A 25,011-nucleotide genomic window follows, 5' to 3' on the forward strand; every position below is an offset into this window, starting at 1 on the left:
AGGCCAAATCACCCCCTAACACCTAAAAAAGCCCCAAAGGTGGTGCAATGTTGTTATGCCTTCTTTGGGGGCAGAAGGGTGCTGTTTTGCACCTATTTTCACCCAAGGAAGGCAAAACACCATATCGCACAATGAAAGGAGGCACACTTGGGGCTTCAGGGGGCTGGCCCTGTGCCTGTGGGCCCAGCCCTCTTAGGAATCCCCCAAGGAGCGGCAGATCCTTTCTGCTCCCATGGGGGGGCAAAACTGAGGGTCTGGCCCCATTGTGCCACCCCAGGGAAGCAGAAAGGAGTCCTAGGCCACCAGGGAATTAATTCCCCTCTCCCCCACCCGATTTGCCCCCATGGAAGGCAAAACAATATTCCACTACATTGTTAGCAGCAAACCTGGGCATCAGGGGGGCTGTCCCAGTGCCTCTAGGCCAGTTGTCTCAGGAATCCCCCACAAAAAGGCAGATCCTTTCTGCTTTGGGGGGGCGGGGCAAACCTCAGGGTCTGGCCCTATTTTGCCACCCCTGGTAAGCAAAAAGGAGCACTGGGCTACCAGGGAAAGGAGTTTGAGGGTGGAGGGCTGTTTGGCCCATTACCCGTCACAGCACCCCTGGCCGACCTGGAGCTCTGGCCGTTCCGCATTACAGCTTTTTCTCTCTGGGAAGGGACGGGGACCCTGCCGGGGGCTCCCTGGGACCGCCGCTGGGCTTGGGGACTGTCGATCCACATGGGAGACAGGCACAAAAGGCCGGGGGCAGCACACCCGGCCGTCCTGGAGCTCTGGTCGTATCGTGTTAGAGCTTTTCCCTCCTGGGAGGGGCAGGGACCCCGCCGGGTCACCCCATGACCGCTGCTGGGCTGGGGGGTGGTTGAAACGTGTGAGGCAGCCATCGCCCCTGACCTTCTCAGATAGAGCTCTGGCTGGGCTGAGTTACAGCTCTTCTCTCCGGGGAAGGATGGGGACCCTGCCAGGGCTAGGTGGGACCGCTGCAGTGTTTGGGGACGGTCGCCCCACATGGGAGACAGGCCCCCAAGCCTGCTGGCAGCATCCCTGGATGTCCTGGAGCTCTGGCCGTGCCGCATTACAGCTTTTCCATCTAGGGAGGGATGGGGACCCCCGGTGGGCTGGGGTGGCGGTCGACCCACATGGGAGAAAGGCGCCCAAGGCTGTGGGCAGCACCCCTGGCCGTCCTAGAACTGTGGCCATGCCGCATTAGAGCTTTTCTCTCAGGGGAGGGACGGCGACGGGACTCCCCGGCACCAATGCTGGTTTTGGAGACAGGCAATCCACGTGGGAGACAGGTGCCGAGGGCCAGGGGGAGCACCATCACCTCTCCTGGACCACTGGTTGTGCTGCTTTACAGCTTTTTACTCCAGGGAGGGTTGGGGACCCCCACCGGGGCTTCCTGGGACAGCTGCAGCGCGGTCTTCCCTCATGGGAGACAGGTGCTCAAGGCCAGGGGGAACACCCAAAGCCGTCCTAGACCTCTGGCCGGGTCACGTTAGAACTTTTTCCTCCAGGGATGGATGGGGACCCCAACTTGTCGCCCCATGACCGTCACTGGGCTGGGGGGCTGTCGACAAACGTGTGAGGCAGCACCCAAGGGTGGGGCAGCACCTGCAGCCTTCCTAGAGCTCCGGTAGGCTGTGTTACAGCACTTCCCTCCGGGGAAGGATGGGTAAACTGCTGGGGCTCTGTGCAACTGCCGCTGGGCGGAGGTCTCCTGTGTATTTACCTAGGCTGTAATTGTCACTAGAATTGTAGTAGCCACTGCCACTCAACCTGTTCTGTGGTGCACCCTCCACCAGGTGATTTCCTGTGTTAGAAAGACTTCCCACTTCTGCAAACAACTTTTACTCGCCTTGATGTGTACGAGAGTACAAATAAAGTTGGCTACAGCTACAGGCAAGGTATTTGTTGATTTGGAGTTCAGCACTTCCCTTTTTCAACTCCACAATCACGACTACTGCGGGCTGCTTCCCGGCATGGTTTATGCTGCTGCTACATTCACTCTTGGGACCGACACCCCTCACCCCGTCTACTGCACAGGTGTCTCCGATCTGGCCTCATTAAGGGAGAGTCTTCCACTCTCCAGATTCCCTTTGTTTGCTTCGGCACACAGGCCTTGGGTCGATGCACAACTTCAGCTCTGCCTTCACAGCCATTCGGAGCCTGGAAAGACTGGCCGTTTCTTCCAGCCTCTTCCAATGCTGCCACAACCAAACAGGGTTTATGAGCACAGCCTGCACGTGAAACCTGCTTTTCCTCTGATCCGGCATTCCTTCTGTGGTCACACTTCCTTGTCAACTGCCAGCCTCCTGCTCTGCTCCTTCTACTTCTGCCGACTTTCCAGCTTCTTTCTACTGCTTCTCCCCGATGCAGCCTTTTAAGCCCCTCAGGTGGGTTTAATTGCTTTTAGGTACAGGCCTTTAGAACTAATTGCCTGACCTTGACATACGCTATTATGATTGAATTCCTGACCTCAGGTCCTGCATGCCTCTTCAACCCTCTTTGTCATAGTCCCTGGGGGAATCTGGGACATGCAGTCCACTTGAGAAAGATTCAATTTCTCTATTTCTTTAAAAGGCTTAAGAATAGATTTTCCTCCCATGATGTTATTAATAAAGGAGTTAGAGGGTTTAACCTTTTTAGAGTTAGATGTTACAGTACAAGGCACATATTCAACGTTCCTATATGCATACCCTTAAGCATGGTGGAGGATTTGGGAATTTAGGGGCATAAAGAATGGTTCTGAAGTGGTGGTATCCTTGGACATTTTATAAGCAGTGATTTTGTCTTTCAAATAAGCAGGGGCTTTAACAAACAAACACTTGTGTGTCAGAGTTAAGTCCTAGGTGTCACAGACTTAGTTTGAACCATAGACTGATATTCATCAGAATGGCAAGATGCTATAGCCTCTCTTGGAATGATCTTATCTTCATCTGAGGAACAATACCACATATAACCCTGTGAATTCACCCCACCACCCTGGGCTTTGCTTCCACCCAGGTGACCTTCCCACAGTAAACCACCCCAGGATTGGAATCAGGAGCGTCTGCCCTCTCCTGGCCACCTGGGAGGAGACTTTAAGCAGGGGGATCTAGAGGGGGATCCACCGGATTCTCCACAGTTGCCTGAAGTGACATCTTTCCTAACACCATCTGAATGACTTGTGCCAATGTGGGCCCGGACTGGAGTAAAATAAACATCTTGTATATTGTTTTTTTCAAGAACCTTTGAGAACATTTTAGAATCACAAGCATGTTTAGCACCTCTTGTGTGTTTTAACAAAACAAGAAAGCAGTAGTATGTGTGATTAATTTTTAAAGTGCCATATGACTGGAGATGTCTAAATGAATGGTGAATAGTTTGCACTGCAGACTACCACAGATACCCATAACTCCTTTCTCCTATCTGAAGAAGTAAGTTTGATAACGCATTATCAAGAGTTATAGTTCCTGAACCAAGAGAATTCAAGAACCATACCAAATCATTGTCAGACTGCAAGTCAGGCAAAAGGTCTAAATCTTTTGGCAACCACTCAATTTCAACCCTAGATAAGGGAGGATCCTCCACAATGAGACAGAGTTGACCACAGGGGGCTTTCCTGATAGAAGTAGTGTCATGACACCACCCTCTTTTTTATGTAATGCTTATTCTGCTCGTACCTTTGCTCTACAAGTAGAGCCTTTAAATGATGTAATATCAGCCTTTTGGTCAATAATGTGGAACTGCAAAGAGAAGAGACTGCCCCGAAGGCACCTGCCATCACCTTTCCTTCACAGAGAGAGGAAAGAGAACAACCCATTCAGAACTTGATGGGGACACTAAGAAAACTGTAGGTCTTAGCATTCCTCCAAATGCTTACCAGAGAGAATCCAAAAGATGCACAAGGCCAAAAGGTCCCACATTAAGCAACTTCATATCAGTTCACCTTTCAGAGACACAGAGAGAGATGTTTAACTGATATCACTTTGGGGGATATTTAAGTATTGATATAGAGAAGAGAACATTATTTGAGAAGGATTGGAGTAGTGACTTCAACATAGTGCAGAGTTTTATGTATCAGCAGTAGTGGGAATAGAAATCCAGCTTCCAAGCAGTGCTTAATGCAGCACAGAAGCACAGGTATCGGCTCACATGCAGGGTCTTATTAAAGCAATGGTGGTGTGAATAATGCAAACAGAATTTGTCACTTATTGACGCCATTAAAATGGCACCTATTGTAGAACAGTGAGATTCTGTGTGGAGGTAAAATCCACTTTGCTGCTTTAGCACTTGTGGTGAAACATTTGCCAGAATGAATACATTGCCCCCTCTGGTAATTTTATGACCACCAGAATGTCCAATTAAAGAACGGAATGCTGCTTTGAAAAAGAGCAGCCGTGAGCTGTATTCAAAAGGGCCTCAGGAAAATCTAGGGACAGCAACCTGAAGTGTAGGCTAAGAGTGAATAAAAAGACTCATTTACTAGTCCAGTTAGGGTCTGGCGATATATATCGGGTTTTGGAGCTATGGCGATATATTTTCAAAATTGATATAGGATGAGACAATATTGTTAACATCGAGATATATACATATATATACATTACTAATACAATGTATTATTTACACTTTGATATTTACACAGTTGTGTGCATTCTTAACAGAAGAGGAAACCTGTATTTGCACTTTATTTTGAACAATGTCTTATAAATAAACGTGTTTGTGACATCGCAAATGCAGTTTGCGCTTACAACGGTGCATTTAACCAACAAACAATATCGAGATATATATATCGTATATCGCCATTCAGCCCAAAAATATTGAGATATGACTTGGTCCCTATCACCTAGCCCTAGTTGTAGGCACTTCCCCTGCAAATCATACATGCCCTTTGCTCAGGGAGCGGTTTATATTAAAGTTAATACATTTTGATTACTTGTTGTCTTTGCTTATGTGCTGTACACAATGGCTGTAACATGATGTGTTCAGTCACTAGTATTTTAACCACATAATAAGCAATGTCACCACCAGCAGTGATCCTGTACCGTGGCTGTCGATAAATAATTTCAGAAACGCCGAGTCCCGCAAATAAATGATATACAGTGCGCCAATGGCAAATTGGGACTTAAAAGTTGCAAAACTGCCACACCTACCACTATACATACTCTCTTACCTAGATTCCAGATCCCATTCACCATCCACAAGTGAGGTATCGGAGTCAGATAATGCTCTTCCCAAGATACCTTTGGTTCGCTTCTTCTCCATGTCCTCCAGCTCCTTCAGGCAATGGTGAAACTGCAGATAAAATAAACTTGTTTTGTCTTCTTGCAGTGCAAGGTGCACCAAAAAGCAACAGCATTATAAGCACGCTTAAGTATATAACTATATAATTTAGTAAAGTTACACAATAAAACTATCAAGGTAGGTCATAACATAACAGATCATATATCTGTTGAACAATGTATGAGATACAGAGAACAGTGACAGTTTCTCTAGTCCATGGGCCAAATTCTATTCAAAATTTCCGGGGGTTTTGGTGGTCCTTGGCACAGAAAACATAGGAACCATTTAGCTGAATGCATCTGGCAAAGGAAGTAGTCTAACTTGCTTGTGTTTTGCCCCGTTTACGACCTCCAACCCATTCACAATATATGGCTCTCTGTGAGAAGAGATTACATTTTTTAGAAAGTGTGACCAGATGAGGATTCTGTGAGGAAAGGGGGGTACGATGAAGTTATCAGCACAGCAATATATATATATATATATAAATATATTGACACACATCTTTGCCCCCAAGCATTTTATTCATTTGGGAAGAGGATGGTAAATGTTTTAGAGGACTGATTCACCAAATTTAGTATCATTCTTATCACAATGTTTAAAGAGTAGCACTTACATAAAACATGAAGTGTGCCCGCAGGCGGCTGCTATGCACAGAGATTGCCTTTAGTAAGCTACAAGGATGTTTCTACCCTCACTTTATGTTAATATGTGCCCTTAGCAGGAGTTACTGCAGACTGTGTAGCAATCCTTAGTAAAGGAAAACACTGAGAAACCAGAAGGAGTCTCACCCACTAGTCCCCGGGATCTGCCATCCAGGTGGCCAGAGCATTGGGCTTCGCTTTTGGATCCAGTTCCGGAGGGGTGGACCAGTGCGGAAGGATCACCGGGGTGAGGGGCTATGGGGGAGTGGGCCACCAGATGGTGAGACGTAGTTTCCAATTTTAGGAACTCAACACACCCCATTTACAATACAAACACTTTCTCAAAGACAGCTGAGTATGAGAGAAAACGGACTAACGAACGAGCCATATACCTGATGTGTCCCAATACAATGGTCAGGCGAGGTCAGGCAATTATATCGCACACACCTGACTTCCATTACACTTCCCCACACAGATAAAAGGCGGAGCACGAGAGCACACTGAGCGAGGCAACGCACATGAGGAAACAGCAGTTCCAACATAGCAGTTTAACAAGAGGAGAAAGATGGCGAAACAGAAGGGGATTGCAAGGAGAGAAGTTCCCTTGACCTTTTTGACAAGGAACAGTTCCTTTCACAAAACCCTGAGAATAGAAAGCGTAAGAACAGGAAGCCAGGCTGAGGAATCCTGCATTGTGTGTCTGAGGTACCTGGGGTTCTCACGCATCAATAATCAAGGCGGGGAGAATCGCCAGCTGCTGTGGTACTGTCCTTGGCTCCAACAACAAAGCAGGGTCAGTGAAATCAACACAGCCGGTGAGTTGGAGAGACCGATGTCTGTTGAAGCCAAAGTTGCAAGCGACAACATTGTATGGCAAACGCTGGAAAGAACATTGCATGAAACGCGTGTGATAACCAACGCGAGTAAAGTTGAACTGGAAATGAGTGATTGAACTTTGAAACCAAGACACAATACCTTTGACAGAGAGCTCCGGCACCGCGTGGGTGCTCAATCGAAGGTCTCTGTAAGGTATCCAGCTGAGAGTTGACAAAAGTGAAAGAGTGGCAAAGGATTGTGAATCGAAGAGTCATGCGACGGGTCAGTCAAAATCCTGCGCCCAATCGAAAGTCTTTGTTATAAACTTTCTTTACTGTATCAACATCAAAGTAGATAAAGTTGGTCTGAGCCCGGCAGAGGGAGACTGAAGAAAGATTTTGTGTCAAAGCGGATCTGAGCTCGGCAGAGGGGGATCCTGGGTGAACCGTACATCACCAGAGAAACTGGATATGAGAAAATCCTAAGAACATTGTGTTAAAGTGGATTTGAGCACGGTGGAGGGGGATCTGAGGTAAACAGTAAATCACCTAAGAAAATTGTGTAAATGTGAAATACAAAAAGGAATGTACTTTATTGTTTATTTGTTGCATCAAGTCCTCTGAAAGAAGAGACTTTGAAGGGCAAAGAGACTTTGGCACAGAAGGCCATGATGTTGAAGTTTTGAACTGCACCCTTATGTTAGAGACGTCAGAGACTGTGTTAAGCTCGAGCGTGTCGCCTTGTCCCATGCTGAAAACGTGGGGAAGGGAAGCCAACGGCTTGAATATCCTGATATATCATTTCTTGAACACTTTTCTTTCGCATAACATTGTTGCTAACATTATTTGCATTTAGAGGTAAGGATTGGCAATAGGTTTATTAGTATAGGCCCTTTTATTTTGACAAGAAACCACTAGGACTGCGTTATTATTGTTTGATGGTCATAGCTTGGTCCCATCTTTAGATTTAGGATTAGAAAGGAACAAGTTACTTACCTGTAACTGTTGTTCTCCAGCATGGGTCTGGCATGGATTCACATGCTCATGAATATTCCCCGTCGTCAGGCTGGGAATCCTCGGTAAAGAAAAAAATCAGTATCAGTTTCGTTTCTGATCTGTCTTTCGTAGTAGTAACCAATCACTGATCTCTGCGTCATACTGACCACAGCCAATGACTGCCCTCTACCTAAGCCCCGCCTCTGGCAGCCATCTTCAGATTTGGTAGCACGTGAAGTGGCAGTATGACCAAGTGAAGAGCCGCAGAGGGGTAGGCGGGAGGGTTCGCATGTGAATCCATGCCAGACCCATGCTGGAGAACAACAGTTACAGGTAAGTAACTTGTTCCTTCTCCAGCATGGGGTCTGGCATGGATTCACATGCTCATGAATATAAGAATAAATAGCAGTAGACACATGCACAACCACGGGGGGTGGCAAAAGGCTCAACATTAAGCAATACAAAAAACTCAACATTAAGCATCTCTTACCTCCTCACCAGGCTCACCTTAAGCGTACAGGTTGCGCAGCACTGCTTGGCCGACCCTGGACTCCTCCCTGGAATCCCCATCGACACAGTAGAATCTCGTGATGGTGTGCATCGACCTCCACGTAGCAGCCCTGCAGATGACCAGCAGGGGCACACCAGATAAGAAAGTCGTAGTAGTAGCGATCGCTCTGGTCGAATGGGCTCTCGGACGGCCTGGCAGCGGTCGGTTAGCCATCCGGTGACAGTGCATGATGCAGCCGGAGAGCCATCTGGAAATAGAAGACTTCGAGAGAGCCTTCCCTTGATTCACAAGTCCAAAGTTCACGAACAGCTGTGATGTCCTCCGGAAACTCTTCGTGCGGTCCACGAAGAACTTCAGCGCTCTGGCCACATCCAGCGAGTGCAAAGTCCTCTCGGCCGGCGACGAAGGAGACGGGAAGAAAACAGGTAACACCAAGGGCTCGTTAAGATGGAAGTCCGACGGCACCTTGGGCATAAAGGAGTGGTGCGTCCTTAGCACCACCCTTGAGGCATGGAAAGTCAAGTACGGTGCTTTGCAGGATAGGGCCTGGATCTCTCCCACTCGTCGTGCGGAGGTAATGGCCACCAGGAACGCAGTCTTCCACGACACAAACTTCATCGGTGCGGAGTGCATCAGCTTGAATGGGGGCCCCATGAGCCTGGTCAGCACCACGTTAAGTTCCCACGCCGGGGCCTTCACCGGCGGGAACGACCGGAACAGTCCTTTCATAAACTCTTTTACCAGTCGATGGGACCACAGGGACATCCGTCCTGTGGTTCTGGTATATCTGGAGATCGCCGCCAGATGAATCTTAATGGAGGCATGGGCTAGCCCAGCCTTTGCCAGTGATAGCAGGTGCGGCAGCACTTGAGGGGCCGTAATCCGTAGGGGGTTGATCTTCTGTGCTCGGCACCAGATAGAGAACCTCTTCCACTTATGACCATAGCATTTGAGAGTCGAGGACGCCCTGGCCTTTGCAAGAACCTCTCTGCAATCGGCCGGTATATCGTAGCCTCCAAACTCTAGCGCTGTAGGAGCCAAGCCTGCAGGTTCAGCGACGCCGGGTCGTGGTGGAAGATGGCGCCTCCTTTTCTGGAGAGAAGGTCCGCGTCCGCCGACAGCTTGATGGGAGGGGACGTTGACAAGTCCAGAAGGTCCGGGAACCAGATCTGCCTCGGCCACGCCGGTGCGACGAGGATCATCCTGCACCTGGACCTCTTGAGCTGGCTGATGAGTCGAGCAGCAACGGCAACGGATGGAACGCATACAGGTATAGGCCGACCCAGGGGAACGAGAACGCATCGCCCATGCTTCTCGGCTGGGGAAACCTGCTGGCGAACCTCTTGCACTTTGTGTTCGTCGCTGTTGCGAACAGGTCGATTTGGGGTTTGCCCCATCGTCGGAAGAGTTGATCCTGTGCCTCCTTGGATAGGGCTGGGGATCTGGTGCCTCCCTGCTTCCGTATGTATAAAACATTGTCGTGGTGTTGTCCGAGAAGATCCGCACCACCTTGCCCTTGAGCGACGGGAGGAACGATTTGAGAGCCCAGAACACGGCTCGGAGTTCCAGGACGTTGATGTGCAGGAGCCTCTCCTCCGGGAGCCAGAGGCCTCTTGCGTGGAGATCTCCGGTGTGGGCGCCCCAACCTTCCAGGGAGGCGTCCGTCGTCACCGTCTCCTGGTACGCCAGCGTCTGAAAGCCCTTGCCCGCCGTGAGGTGCGCTCGAACGCCCCACCACTGAATCGCCCGCCGGAACACCTCGTTGAGGGGGACCCTGTCTTCGAAGGTGCCCGTCGCCTGCATCCAACGGGCGTCGAGAAATTCTTGAAGAGGGCGCATCCGTAGTCTGCAGAGGCGCACCAGGTAGATGCAAGAGGACATCATCCCCAGGAGGGACTTGATGGACCTCACCCTGGCCATGTCCGTGGCTAGCAGGCGCTGCACTTTGCCTAGAATGGTCTTCGTCCGTTCTTCCGACGGGGCCGCCAGGCGCTCACTGTATCGAGCTTTGCTGCCGATGGCACCAGGTGGGACTTTGGGTAGTTTATGGCGAATCCCAGGTCTGTGAGTAGCTGGACGGTCCTTGCAGTGTGTTCGACGGCGAGTTCCCTCGTCCTTGAGCGGATGAGCCAGTCGTCCAGGTAGGGGTAGACGTGAATCCCCTGCAGGCGCAGCCGCGCCGCCACTGGTGCTAGGCACTTGGTAAAGACCCTGGGGGCCGACTTCAATCTGAACGGCAGTGCTCTGAATTGGTAGTGGCGTCCCTGGACGACGAACCTGAGGAACTTTCGGTGACTTTTGAGGATGGGAACGTGGAAGTATGCATCCTCCAGGTCCAACGACGATAGAAAGTCGCCTTCCTCCAGCTGTCCCAGGACGTGCTGGAGGGTGACCATCCTGAACTTTTGTGATCTGATGTATTTGTTCAAACGACAAAGGTCCAGGATGGGGCGCCAGCCGCCCGTCTTCTTCCTGACGAGGACGTACCTTGAGTACACCCCGGAGCCTCTTCGGGACAAGCTCGATGGCGCCTTTCCTGAGCATCGCCCGTACTTCCAACAGCAGTTGCGGGACGTGATTTTCCTTCCTGGCCACAGGTGGAACGTGAGGGCACTTCTTCAGGAATTTGATAGAGTGTCCTCTTGCCAGGGTATCCAGCACCCAACGGTCGGTGGAGATGGACTTCCACACGCCGACGAAATTCGTCAGCCGGCCTCCCATCGGGGTGCTTCGGTGGGGGCCCGAGACCACGGCCGGTTCAGTCTTGCTTGGAGGTGGTGGCCTTGCCGCCCTGGCCACCTTGCCGACGGCGGCGAGGCGCTCCCTGCTTGCCACGACCCCTGTAGGCCTCCTGAGACAAGGAGCGTGCCGCCTGGCGGTAGGACGACGAGCCACCGCTGGATCCCTTGGAGGCACCCTGTCTGCCTCCGGAGCTCCGAAAGGGCCGTCGTTGCTGAAAGGCTCCTAGGGCGCGGGCCGTCTCCGTGTCCGTTTTTATGGCTTGGAGGGAACGGCATGTCCAACACCCTGGTCTGGACGTCCTGACGGAAGTCAGTCGCCCGGAGCCAACCCCGTCGTCGTAGGCAAACACCGTTGCCCAGCTGGCGGAACCCGGTATTGGCAATATCGGTTGCCACCGTTATGGCGTGGTCCGACGCCACCTCGCCCTCTTGCAGTATTTCCAGGGCCTCGGACCTCTTGTCGTCCGGCAGGAAGTCCAATATGGGGGCCAGCTTAAACCAGAGCTCCCTGGGCGTTGGCCGCTTTGATCGTCGTCGCCGCCGATGAAATGACCCGCCGTCCCATGGCGTCCAACTTCTTTCCCTCGCCGTCCGGCCGGGAATTCGACGTCAAGGCTCCTGACCCCGCCGCTTTCTTATTTGCCGCCGCCGAGACGACCGAGGCACAGGGGAGCGGTTTCGGGGACCCGGTACTTCTTCTCGTACCGGTCCCGTTTGGCTGGTGCCGTGGAGGGGTTTTTGAGAACCGACAGGCCCTCCTCCCAGATGTCATCGATTAGGGGCACCGCGATGACCGTCTTCCTCTTGGCCTCCCGGCGCTGATAGAGGAAACCTTCCTTTTTCTGCTCCTCTGGGCAGAGCTGGAACAATTCGGACGCCCTGGCGATCACGGCGTGGAATGAGCCAATCTCGTCGGGCGGCGAGGCCCGTGCCACGGGAGACCCGTTCCGTCGTCGTCGCCCTCAGAACCCGTCGTCGAGGCCAACGCACCGTCATCTCCCGACTCGTGGGAGGATGAGGAGGGAACTGTAGGCCTTACGGGGGCGAGCGGAAGAAAGGGTTGGGTCCTCCGTCGTTTGTTCGGAGGACTTCCCGACGGGCCAGGTTGCGGGTCCTCCGGCCTGGGCCGTGGGAATCTCGTCCTTATCTCAGAGCATAAGGACTGGATGGCAGACAAAATGGCCGCCGAGCCATCCTGAGGCCTAAGATCCGGCTGTGCCGGAAGGGGAGGCCGCTCTTCCTCACCATCGTCGTCTTCCTCGGTTACCTCCCGAGGATCTTTCTGATAGGATCGAACCTTCTCGAATTGGACTTCGAGGTTCCTCACGGCCTCGGTCAGTTCCTCCTCCGAGGCTGACTCCGAGCTCGAGGAGGCCACCGTGCCCTCGCTTCTTCCATCATGGCGGCCACGCCGATGGGCTGAAAAGAGGATTCCCTCCTTTGCGGTAGGGAAACTCTAGTCCCGGAGGCAGTCTCCGCTGGCGGTGTCTCTGCCGGCTTGTCCAGAGTCACCGGGATCGCCTCGATAAAGGCCGTTGCCTGCTGGGTAGGGGCCTTCACCACCTTAGGTGCGTCCCGGGCCTTCTCCTTCGGGGGAGGGGCGACGCCTCGCTCCCCCTCTTCCGAGATCGGACGGGGCTTCTCCCGAAGCTTACCCGGGGTCTCGGACTTTCTCTTCCCCGAACCGGAGCGTTGGCTCGTGGTTGACGGTGCCGGGGAAGGTGCGCCCTGCCTGGCGACCGAAGAGCTCGACCTTTCGACGCTCCCGGAGCCAGCGGACTCGCGGTGCTTGGCCTGGTGTTGGGCCCCCGTCGCCGGGGCGCCCGCACAGGACTTAGAAGCCTGCTCGGACCCTTTCTTCTTCGTCTCACCCGTCGAGCCCTTCTCCAACCAGCTTGCGAGACGAGATCGACAGTCCCTCATGGTCCGCTCCGACAAGTTCTTGCAGAATTGGCAGTCCTACATAAGTCTTGTCCCAATGAAGACAGTAGAGGCATCGCGAATGTTCGTCTTCCTTAAACACATTCTGCAGCCCGCATCCAGGGCAGCTGCGAAACAGCTTGGGTCCGGGCGATGAACTCGCATCCTGGGCCATCTCAAAGTAGGCCGCAAATCTTCTGGAATCCTCCAAGAAGTTGATTCGACGAAATCTTCACCCTTGAGGGGCGTAGGTAAATCCTGCAACGGGTAGCCGTTAACGGGAGTAGAAACGGTGGAGCTTGAGGCTCGATTAACCGAAAAAATTTGAAAATTCACCTGAAAAAGCGCGAAACACGCAGTAAAAGCTCGAGAGCTAAGCACGAGGACTCCCAACACTTGAACGTGCGGTAAAAATCTGAAGATGGCTGCCAGAGGCGGGGCTTAGGTAGAGGGCAGTCATTGGCTGTGGTCAGTATGACGCAGAGATCAGTGATTGGTTACTACTACGAAAGACAGATCAGAAACGAGACGGATACTGATTTTTTTCTTTACCGAGGATTCCCAGCCTGACGACGGGGAATATTCATGAGCATGTGAATCCATGCCAGACCCCATGCTGGAGAAGGCATTTTTCAAACCCAATTGAAGTTCAATAAACACCCTTGACCTGTGGTCACTTGTGTCTGTCTTACTGTTGATACCATGCCTTCCTTACACCACACACCTGGTTATGGAAGCCGGAGACAATGGGCAGGCCACACGAAAGGCATCGTCTGTAGAGAATCTAAAAGATTTCATTTTACCCAAGTAAAACAAAAGAGCTCTGTGTTCATTTAAGTTGCAAATAATTATTTCTGAATATGTAGCATGATCATGAATAAACCAAGAAAAATGTCCCGATTAAATTAAAATTCAGAAACCGCCTTAGAAAGAGATTTCAATATGACCTATTCTTGGTGAAACATTGTATAACATTCCTCTGAATATTGAATGTGCTGCTCAATCATGCTGATGTCCTCAGGCATGCATAACGACATTAGACCTGGAGGCTCCGAGAAAGAAATAGCTGTGGCTTTATTATTAGTATTTCAATTGAATTTCTATAGCACTTTACACCAGAGCGCTTAACAAGTAAAGAGAGCACAGGTAAGAGGTCTAATAAAAATACCTGACTGGACATTAGGAAGTAGATAGGTCTTGAGGCGAGTATAGCACACAGAGTAAAGGAGGAAATAGATTGGAATCAATAGGGAGAGAGTTTTCCAGTACTTAGGAGCTAGCACTGAAAAGGAATAAAAAGAATCACGATTGGGCAGAAGGCAGAAGAGGAACAGTAAGAAGAAAATTAGACTCAGAGCGTAGATAGCTGGAAGGTACTGTGATGAATTCTCAGGTGTCGTCACTTCTCCACAGGGGGAGCCCCTTCTCATGAGGCCACGGAGGTGAGGCTGCTACCGATAGTCCCCCTGGGGCTGGTGCTAGCAGGAGGATCTCATGGGAAGAGACTCCCCCTAAGGGGACAAGGACGACCATCTAGCGAGAACGCACTATAGCCACCTTCAAACCACCCCTCCTAATCCTACACACACTGTACATCACAACACCATACCGAGTCACCCCATGTACATGTGTAGGGCCATAGATATGATAGCCACTGGGATGGAAAAGAGACCAGACTACCCAAAGGAAACTTGTGGTACAAGTACTGAGACTAGGACGAAGACATGTAAATAGAGGTGTCAGGGAAACACGAAATACGAACAGGGGTAGTGAGAGATCCACTGGGAGTGAGAGAGACTTTGGTCATTATAAAAGGGAAGGGGTTCCCGAAAAGGGGTCAATCTATATCCCTACAATTTGTAAGCAAACTGTGAGAAACAAAATGATAAATCATCTTCTGCGTGACAGTACTCGACAGGCAAGTAAACCAAGTCCGTCTAGGGAATTGAATAGAGAAACCTGGGGCAGGTAACCATGGCAAAAGAAAGCAAGGGAGCAATACCATTATCCTCATGGCAGTTCTGGGCATGTCAGTGAACCCAGTCTGTCTTCAAAGGGAAGCTGGGAGAAAGAGAAAGCTAACTCCTCGTCCTCATGGCATTACTTGGTGAAGACAGAGACCAAGTGAGCCATAGTTTGGGTGGATAGGGAGACTGGGTCAAGGATCCTATTGATGACTGAACAGTACTGCTGAGAAGCCTGAAGGTGAAACAAGGGAGACCAATGGAAGGTGGCCATTCCCCCTGGATCCAGCGGAGAGGAAAATTGACGGTGAAAGATACCAGGAGAAAGGAGTCAGTTACCCGGTTATAAAGCATCCGAAAGAAAGAACTAAGAAGCCAAGGAATCTCCAGCCAGGGGAAGGGAGGCATTCCCCATGGTGTGTGTATTTCAGATACAAAGTGTTGAAATATTGGCTTACTGTTTTGGAGAACATTTCAACCAGGAGAAGGAGGTACATTTCCGGGAGAGATCCATTTGAACTTTGAGCAATTGAAGTAACACTGCAGCAAAGGGAAGGAAGTCATCCCCCCAGGTAAGAAGTGGGGATTGCATTGGAACATTGAACTGTGATACTAAATCCAGGAAACGGGAGTCATTCTCCTGGACCCCAAACATTTCTTTAAACCAAACTAGAGGCCAAAATAATGCGAATATTATTTTGAATGGCCAAAACTTTGCCATTTGAATACCTATACTTTCAATTTAATCTTATGAGCATAGCTGCTAGAACAGAATATAAACTTACAACCAGCTATGAATTTCTGCAAACATTAGACAATGACACTATCATGGTTGAAGTAATGCAAGCATACAGAACCAATGCATATTCATATTTTGGATGCTTAGCGATTATGAGGGCCAAACACTGCAGGTCGACTCATGTGATAGAAGCTCAGTGTCAAGGACTATCCCCTCTAACAAGTAAATATATACTTAAATTGGCAATTCTCCCTTATTACTCGGAATGCGATCTTGTCGAGTTATCCACCAATAAAAACAGTGGTTTTTTCATACAAGCCCTGCAATCCCGTCATACTGCCCATGGTTATATATCTGCCTTCCCAAATAGTGTCACTGTCAGAGAATATCTTCTCTTTAAGTTCAATGTTTCAGGAGGACTGGCAATTATATGAACAACATATGGCATTCCATATAGAGAGCGTTTATGCAGACTGTGCAGTGAGGAAACAATTGAATCGACTGAACACATTATGAGCTAGTGCAACAGCCTTAACGCACTGCGTAATGAATGTATGAAAAAGTATAATAACGAAAATTGGGAGGAGGTTACCAAAATACGATGGAACCGTTTGTTTGAGGGAAATTATATTAATTTGATCTATTTTATGATGACATTTTTTGACACAAGTATTGAAATTTTAACCAAATTATCCGATTGGATATATTAATGTCATATCTTGGAATGATGCATGTCTTTTCTGTGAATAGTTTTATCGAATAACACTGTTTTTTTATAATGTACTGTATTTATATGCAAAGCTATTGCAAGCTGTAAGCATATTACAAATAAATAAATAAACCTTTAGATGTATTCAAGTGTAAGGGACAGAGATAGGATTTTGACATGACAGTGGACCTTTGAGTTAAACACAGACATTCGGATTGATCCTTAGTATTTAGTTGAGGCGGGGAAAACCCTCAGACATAGGGACAGATAGGTTTTCTATTTATATTCTTGGCTAATAAAAGTCTATATCCATCACTAGGCCACCTTTGTGTCAGTCTGCTACTTCTGCACCCTTACAGTACATAGAAAGAGGGGAGGGAGGAAAGACAGAGAGATGCAATACTATGAATGCTTTTGAAAACAAGACACATATAGTGAAACAGGCGAGATTCAAAGGATAGCCATTGAATGGATAGAAGGGCAGGAGTGATGGAATCACGAGTGGAGAGTCGAACACAAGTCTAACTGAGGAATTCTAAATAGATCTAAGCAGTGCCAGTTGGTAAACAGGAAGGCCAAGAAGAAGGGATGAACAGTAGAAAAGTCTGACAAAATGAGCAAATAAAACAGGGGTTTAGAGCCCTCGAAAGAGTGGAAAGGATGGCATGCCTGACATTATAGTGATAATAGCAACAGGAATGCACGTTCTGAACACTCACAAAGCAGAACAGGTTTGTCTCCCCTCCCTTTTAGTCTCATTATTTATTTGTACTATTAATTCAATTATTTTCTTTTTTGCAATTCATTGTCTACTATCAACTGTCCCCACCCTGTTGAGCTGTGGGTGCTTTGAAACAGTTTTGCTAATTGAATAAGCGCCTAACAAATGACCAATGAATAAATCAATAAATGAGCAACCACAGAGATATGAGCAGAAAAAGATAAAGTGGGGTCAAAGATGTTAGGCAGAATCCTGTGCAGTTCCCTTGGGGAACACTGCAAAAAGATTAAGACTACAGGAGTAAGCAGTAAACCCAATTGGTAGCAGTCTGTACCACCCAGATTTACCTGGTAGCTGTGGCTGAGCAGTCAGACTTCTCTCAAGATGAGTAGGGCAGTATACAGAGGATACACAATAGGGCCAAAAACACAGTGGTGCAAACAAACACTGACCAGAGCTTGGTATCAAAAGTATATAATTATTTATTTAAAACACACTTTAGGAAATACACTAACACTATAGAGCAAAGCAAGTTCAAACACAATCAGCAAAAGTATACACACCTCCCTTAATAATTATTTAGACAAGTCTAGGACAAAACACCACTATTTGTAAAAACAGATGCGAGTGCTTAACTTAGATGGTACTCCAATAATTAAGTTAGAGGGAGAGAAAAAGACAGGTCATAAAAATAAAACAGTTCCCAACACTTTTCTAAGACCAGAGCAAGCTAGTGAAGGCACAGTCTACTGTAGAGCCAAAGTTCATAGGCCAGGGCCACTTTAAATGGAGCAAGGAGAAATGTGCCCAAGATCACACAGTTTAAAAATGCACTCAAGTCTTTGCAGAAATGTTCAAAAGAGGTTGGTGCGTTCCTTTTATTCGCGGTTCCCGTGGACTGAAGCTTGGCTATCCGGCCGCCGGGTGCTTGACACTGGCGATTCGACCAAGGGACGTCCTGGAAGGCGAATGTCGAACTGGTTGATCCCACCAGCTCAGGGGGAGAAGACTCTTACAGCAGAAGATCTTCTCTTGTCGTCGGGGAAGTGGTGAGGTCGTTGCAGCAGGGCTCCACCGGTGGTGTCGTCGTTGCAGATGGCTCATCTTCTCCACTCTTTGGATTTCTCAGGTCCAGTGGCGACTTCTGAAGTTCCAGTCCCAAAAGCCCTGCTTTTATGCAGAAAAACCCCCATTCAACAGCCTAGCTGTCACTCATACTTGCTAAGTGGTGAGCCGGGCGGCTCACCACTGGGCCAATCAGAACAGAGTGTGACTTGGGTTGCTAAGGCGACGCAGCCAGGGTGCCAATTCCCCCACCCACACATCCTGTGAACCCCAGACAGAGTGGCACCAGTTGGAGGTCTTCAGTGGAGAAGCCCGCCAAAAAGTGGAACAAAGGGCCCGACCTTGGTTGGAGTTACAGAGACGGACACATACGCCATTTTGTAAAAGAGTTCTGGTGAAAAGACCCAACCGGCGAGTTTATATTAATTAAATAAACCGGCGGTATCTTTACAATGCACCAAAAAAGTGGTGCGTTTAAAATGAATGGGAAAATCCCATAGGAAATATTCTGGTGGAATATTTCGCGTGGCAACCACTGCGACCAGCCAGAAACTCGACAAGGGGGGTCTGCACAGTGCCCCCTTGGGAACAGACCCAGGGGCAATCTAATTAACCCCTTCCAGTACTTTCACAATATGATGGTTTGTACTGGTTCTGTTCACAATTTTGGACTAATAAAGCCAATGGGGACTTTACATGCCCTGGGAGACAGTAGTCAGCCCCAGGGTATGGAGTCTATGTTTGGGGGTCACTATGACACCCCTGTGTTACCGCACTGAGGGTGCTGTGTAAAACATATGCCAAAACAGATGATACCCTATGGAGTAAAATACCCCATAGCCCATAAGCACATACCAAGTCAAAGACATACCTCAAATCATGCCTAAGAGTGGGAAGGAAAGAGTCTCACTCTTAGCAGGAGAAAAAAAACAAACCCCAAAAATCCAGCAAAGCTGCTGGGGGACTAGGTTTGGGAAATTAGCCTTATAAGAGAATTCTCTCTAACAAAAGGTAAGTCCAAGATTTTGTGCCGATGAGATTTGGAGAGAGGAGGGAAGAAAAAGAACAGAGGAATGGGGCAAAGGAAGAGGAATGGTGGACAGAGGGAAGAAAAAGACCCCCGTCTTGGATGAATTGAGATGTAAAAAAATGGTCAGACATCCAAGATTGGCCAGATAAGAGACAAGTAGTCAGAGTAAATTGAATAGTATTGGAGAAGGAGAGAAAGAGCCGAGAATCATCTACGTAGAAATGGTGCGAAAGGCCAAAAGAAGAGATAATAGATGACAGTGGAATTGTGTACATAGGCAAGAGGAGTGGGCCCAGGAGTTAGCCCTTGAGAAGACAAGCCAGCTCAGGAGACCGAATAAGTGCAATCGGACAAATAAGAACAAAACCATTTGCTAACAGAACCCTGAAAGCCTAGATGAGAAAGTGAGCAGAAATTAATATTGGTATTTGAAGTAGTCAGCATTTATATTGTGCTGTCAGTTTTATAAACAAAACCCTAGGATCTGGTCAACCCAATCCTCAGAGGGTCCCCCCCCTGTTTGGAGGAAGGCTTTAATAGGAACGCCAGAGTAACTTTTTTTATAAAAACAATACTCACCAGCGTTTGACTTGGTGTGGTTCTAAAGTTCTCAAGAGACTACAACCATCAACCTCTGATTGTTGTCCATGTTGTCAATACAAAAAAAGCATAACACGTTTAAGTTTAGCTGTAGAGTTGCAAAGCATGAGACACCTTCAATATGTTCTAGTTTATAAAAAGTGTGATGTGTATCCTAAGAAACAATAAGATAATTAAAAATAATATGGCTTGACAACAGCCAATTAACACAAATAAAGTAAAGTAATAAAGATAGGAATTAATACATATATGTCCAGGTACAAGGTTCTGAGAGGCAGGGAGATCTACTCTGATTGCAATTAGGGTACTCCAGGTCCTTAGAACCAAGCATCTGAACAAGTCAGTACAGCAAGCTCAACATCTTATCAAATCAGAGAAAAGTTGTTTAGAATCTGCAGCCTGTGATATATATTTTCTCGATCCCTGATATATTCAAGGAATGGACATCACACCCTAAGATATCTGGCACAATTATTTAGCAACTCTGTCATTCATTCCATAAAGTGGAGTTCCCACATCTTTATCCACCAACAGGCTATAGGTGGACCCACAGAAGCCTTAAAAAAATATTGTAAATCAACTTCATTTAGGAGATGTGTGATTAGTCCCAAGCACTGGCCAGTGAGTGTATATTGCCCCTGCTCGTCATTATCTACTAGGACAATCAAATTTGGGTTGTAGGCGATTTGCAGTGCCAAAATATCTTTAGTTCTAGCAGGAATGTCCTTCCAGTAGCAATTAGTAGATTTCCTTCCAGTAGTGGCTCATATCACCTACCTAATCACATCCCCGCCAGCACAATTCGTAAGATTAGGGAAGATTTTGTGTATCCTCTGGAGTGCCAGGTGCCAAAGAGAAAACACTTTGTATGCACATTCCTTCACAGTTGTGCATTTAGAGCTCTTTTTCATGCGGTTCCATATGCGATACCATGAAATGATCAATGTATCCCATTCTCTTTGCCAGCCAGCCATATATGGATTCATTATAGTGATATCCTCTATGTCTAATCATTTGTAACACTGGGAAATGTTCTTAAATTCGGTACCCCCAGATGTCAATATTTCAAGACCTTTAGTCTTTCTGATACCGGACATTCTCACCACATGATTAGATACCCAGTGTCTCAATTGTAAATATCAAAATAGTTCACTTCCTGATATTAGGAATTGTTCTTTGCATTGTTTAAAGGAGAGGGATGCCACTCCATTATATAGTTTTCCTAGAGTCAGCGATTCTGCTATTTCCCATTTACCATATGTATTTTTGTTCAAGCCAGGACTAAATTCAGGGTTTCTTTAAAGTGGTGTGATGGGGCCAAGGCCAAGATTCAATCTTTAATTGTCTAGAAGCTTTGCTCAATAGCTTGAATCATTGACACGATTGTGAACCCAATTGGATAAGCTCAATCATCCTTTCTGATGTTATTGTGCGATCCCTTGCCCACTATGAAACCAGTTTGGTCAGAATCTATTAGCGAGAGCAATACTGTCATCAACCGTGTAGCCAGGAATTTTGCATAAATCTTAGCCTCTCCATTAAGAAGGGAGATGGGGCGATAGGAGGAGCAATCCTTGGGTTGTTTCCTTGTTTTAATAGCAGCACAGTAGCAGATTTGGCCATAGAGGGAGGTATTGAGTCAAAGGAGAAGAATGAGTTTTATAATTTAGTACGGTCGGGTGTCAGGATCGATTTGAAAGTCTTATAAAATAAGTTAGTATATCCATCCAGTACCGGGGATTCCCCCTACCCCTCCGCCCCCCCTGACCATGTCAGGGGCATAATCGCTTGCTCTATGTCTTTGGTTGTAATAGGCCCTTCTAGAATCTATCAATTTGGGATAACTGTTGGATGGGAATTTAGGGTAAACCTATTCCAACAGGAATCTTTGGCTGTGAAATCTGGGAGTATGCAAAAGTGGACTGTCTGCAAAAGCTAGAGAACTATTTTCTAACACGTTTACTGATGGTCCCTACATCAACTTCAGTTTATTATATACATATGGAAACTGCTATGGGATATTAAGCTTACATCATATACATGAAACCAATCCTGGCTTGGGCATCATTATGGACTGGTCACATGGTGCCCTACCAAAAGCCTTAATTTAGAATTTGCTTACCATAACATGGTTATTGCAAAATAGGATGGCTGTCTCACATTCAGACTGTTATGTAGGGGACGCTGTTGAGCAGCCGATGGATGCAGACGTGAGGGTCTGCTGTTTCGCCGGGGCTGCCTGTATCCTGAAGAAAATATCCTGATTGCCGACACAATTTCTATACTTAATCAGTGCTGGCAGTGAAAAGAACACATTGGCCGTATCCTCTAGAAATCCCGGGTGAGCCAGCGAAGTGCGGGGCTGGTGGCGGCAAGTAGGAGAAAACCATGGCCACGATAATAGCCGCCGAGGGAGAGTCGACAACGGGTGCCGCCTGCAACACAAGGAAGACCTGAGACTCGGCCCGGCAGATGCCACTCGCCCCACAGACAGGCAGAATATAGTAGAAGGCACCCAGGGGCTCTGGAGGTCTACGGGGGGTGCCCGCCACCCAGACCTCCAGGGCACACGGACAATCACAGCGAGCACTGCGATAGGATTCTGGTGCCGGTCAACACCTACGTGTATAAGTACCACATTGAAGGCCGCCTGTGAGGGATCCCAGCATTGACACCAGCCAGACCCGGCGGAGCACAAAGGAGAGCGCAACGAGGCGAACCGTTGCAACTGTACCGAAAATCGGGGCCGTTTTAGCCCACAACAGAGCTGTACGCCGCACAGGGTCTACAGGCGTCGAACCGACCCTGCAGCGGTGGGGAGGTGCAGGCACTGGCCCGACGCATGGCTCAACAGGAGCGTTGCGGCCTGCAGCCCCGATCCGCCGACACTGCACTGCCCAGGGAAAGATGTGCAACCCCCAGCTTGAGCCTGTGGCATGGGAAGTCAAGACCGTAAGAGGAGGTAGGAACCAAGGCTTGCTCGACTCGCAAGGAGGAGCTAACAGAGGCCCGGCGCCCAGACAGGCAGATTCAAACCTTGCAGCGAGTGCTTGTCAGAAGAGACGCAAAGGAGCAGAGGTGAAACCCCACGCCAAACGGTTGTGACCAGCAGTGGACTCAAAAAAGACTGTCTTCAGGTGGGTGCCTCCCCCCTACATCCCCCTCGAATCTCTGGGTGCACGTAAAGACCTGGTGGGGGAGGAGGATGGAGAGAGCCCCAGGGTCCTCAGAGGCACACACTGCGTATTGGCCGCAGCACACAAGTCCAAGGAGGCCCCACAGCGCTGGTGTTACACCGGGAAATTGTAGATATAGGCCATGTGCAGGGTCGGTGCACTTAACCTTCCCTGGAATCCGGCCCACTGGGCCAGTCAAGACTGGGCCCGCATAGGGGAGCTCATACGCAATCCTAAGAACAAACAAAAGAAAATGACAGAAGACAATCGGGCTGCAATACTGAATCAATAAAAGGTCTGCTGATTATTGGCAGTCCCCGCCACACTGTGGATGCGCCAATAAGGGGGGGGACCTAACATAGTAGGGCACAAGGCACCAGAGGGATCGGAGAAGACCCTGTGGATAACATCCCGGTGCAGCCGGCACCAGAGCCGAGCTAAACGCCTAAACAAACAGCACGAGAAACACAATACGTGGTTTAGCGTCTTTCGGAGGGCTGGAGACAAACACCAGCTCCGTTCTAGCGCTGCCGGAGCATTCTGGGTTGTCGCCAGGACCACTTGAATCCCTCGGTCCAAGCCTGAGAGAAGGTCCCACCCCCGTATCTTATTCCAAAAGAGACAGCCTTGCTGATAATCGGCCTTGACGACCCATACTTACCCTATCTACAGATCAAGGTTTGAATCAACGCTTCAAGAGCAGGGGCACGTGGCGTCAGGTTCACTATCTGGTCTCGCAGGAGGCGTGTGGGGGGGCAGGAAATACTAGCGTGCAGCATGGAGGAACTATTGGACTACATTTCCCAGCAACCTGTGGGCGGAATGTAATTCCTGTCCGCACGCGCGCTTCCCCAGCTGATTCTAATTACCGGTCTATTTCTATGCCGTGCGCCTGTGCTCAGGTGCGGATTATTGTAGCGTTAGGCACGGGCGGTTATGGCTACATGCAGGAGGATTTCTTGTAGCTTTACAGAAACCGGATGACTGCTGGTTACATGCCTGAGTCGGTGAATTAGCATGTTGGAATCTTGTCAAAGCCTTCCGCTTCACAGATGATCAAGGAGAAGCTGCAGACCGGGTTGCAGCGGTGAAAGCCACGCCGCGGGGTTGTCTTCGAGTCACTTATTCAGGTCCGGGTGGTCACACAGATAAGTACAAGCAAAGTTTGGTGCCAATGTATGATTACGCATGACACAAAGTCTGATAAGGGGCTGGGAAGCTCATATGTTTACATGTGCAATTATGAAAAAGGGCCAACGTCTTATTTTCAGATTTAAAGGACCCCGCACGACGGAAAGTTCCATTGTGCAGTATTTTTGGGAGAGATATTATAAACATTACGTGTTGTGGCAGAAGCATGCCAGATTCCCAGCATGTATGATTTTCGGAATTAGTAGACAATTCTTACAAGAGACTACAGTGTCGGGGGGCATTATGCTGGGGAACCAGCTTCCATGTGGACAGTGTGTCACTTTGCTTGCCGGAAGGGCCATGAGCATGTCATGTTCATGTAGGGTGTCACCTTTGTTTGTTCCATTTGCCATGCTCAATGTTATGTGTGTGCATTTATGTCTTCCTACAGTTGGTCGCTCCTAATACACAGCGGCATACACGAAAGAGGTTATATTATGAGAGATTGAGTTTCATGTTAAGACACGAGTAAGTAGTCAGGCAGGTCAGGAGACAGGATTTACTGTGTATGCATATGTATATTTGTTTCTATTTTCCCCATACCTATCCACCTAGGTTTTACCCTCACCCTCTTACGGTTTTCCTCATCTCCCCCTCCCTATCCACAACCGCTCCCTAATCCCTCTTCCCCCCCATTGGCTGCCGCGTGGTGTTCCCCTATCATATGACATCAGGTACACGTGCTAACCACAGTGGGAGGGTCAAATCTATTCGGCTTCTGTGGTTCGGGGGAGTGTCGATACTCTCTCTCCCTCTGGTATTCTGACACGTGGGGTGGCAACTTCTGAAGACACGCAACAAACCTGAGGCTATTGTCAAAGATACGCCCCGTAAAGAGGCGGCACAGCACAAAATGGTCCGCTACACAACAAGTACCCCAGCAAAGGCCTCCTGGGCTGTGGACAATGCGGGAGAAGAGGGAGGAAATGGCAG

The 25,011-nt window shown here is 48.7% G+C and overlaps 1 protein-coding gene across 1 annotated transcript in view; it reads right to left on the bottom strand.

The window, feature by feature from the left end:
• The window catches only part of AGBL3 (AGBL carboxypeptidase 3), a 2,309,829-nt gene that overhangs the window by 1,253,485 nt on the left and 1,031,333 nt on the right, over positions 1-25,011 (bottom strand). The window contains exon 11 of the mRNA XM_069628782.1: positions 5,150-5,271. Coding sequence (XP_069484883.1) covers positions 5,150-5,271 — 122 coding nt within the window. The remainder of the gene's footprint in view (positions 1-5,149; positions 5,272-25,011) is intronic.

This window comes from Ambystoma mexicanum, chromosome 12 (assembly GCF_040938575.1).
Source record: "Ambystoma mexicanum isolate Mex_15411 chromosome 12, UKY_AmexF1_1, whole genome shotgun sequence".
NCBI lineage: Eukaryota > Metazoa > Chordata > Amphibia > Caudata > Ambystomatidae > Ambystoma > Ambystoma mexicanum.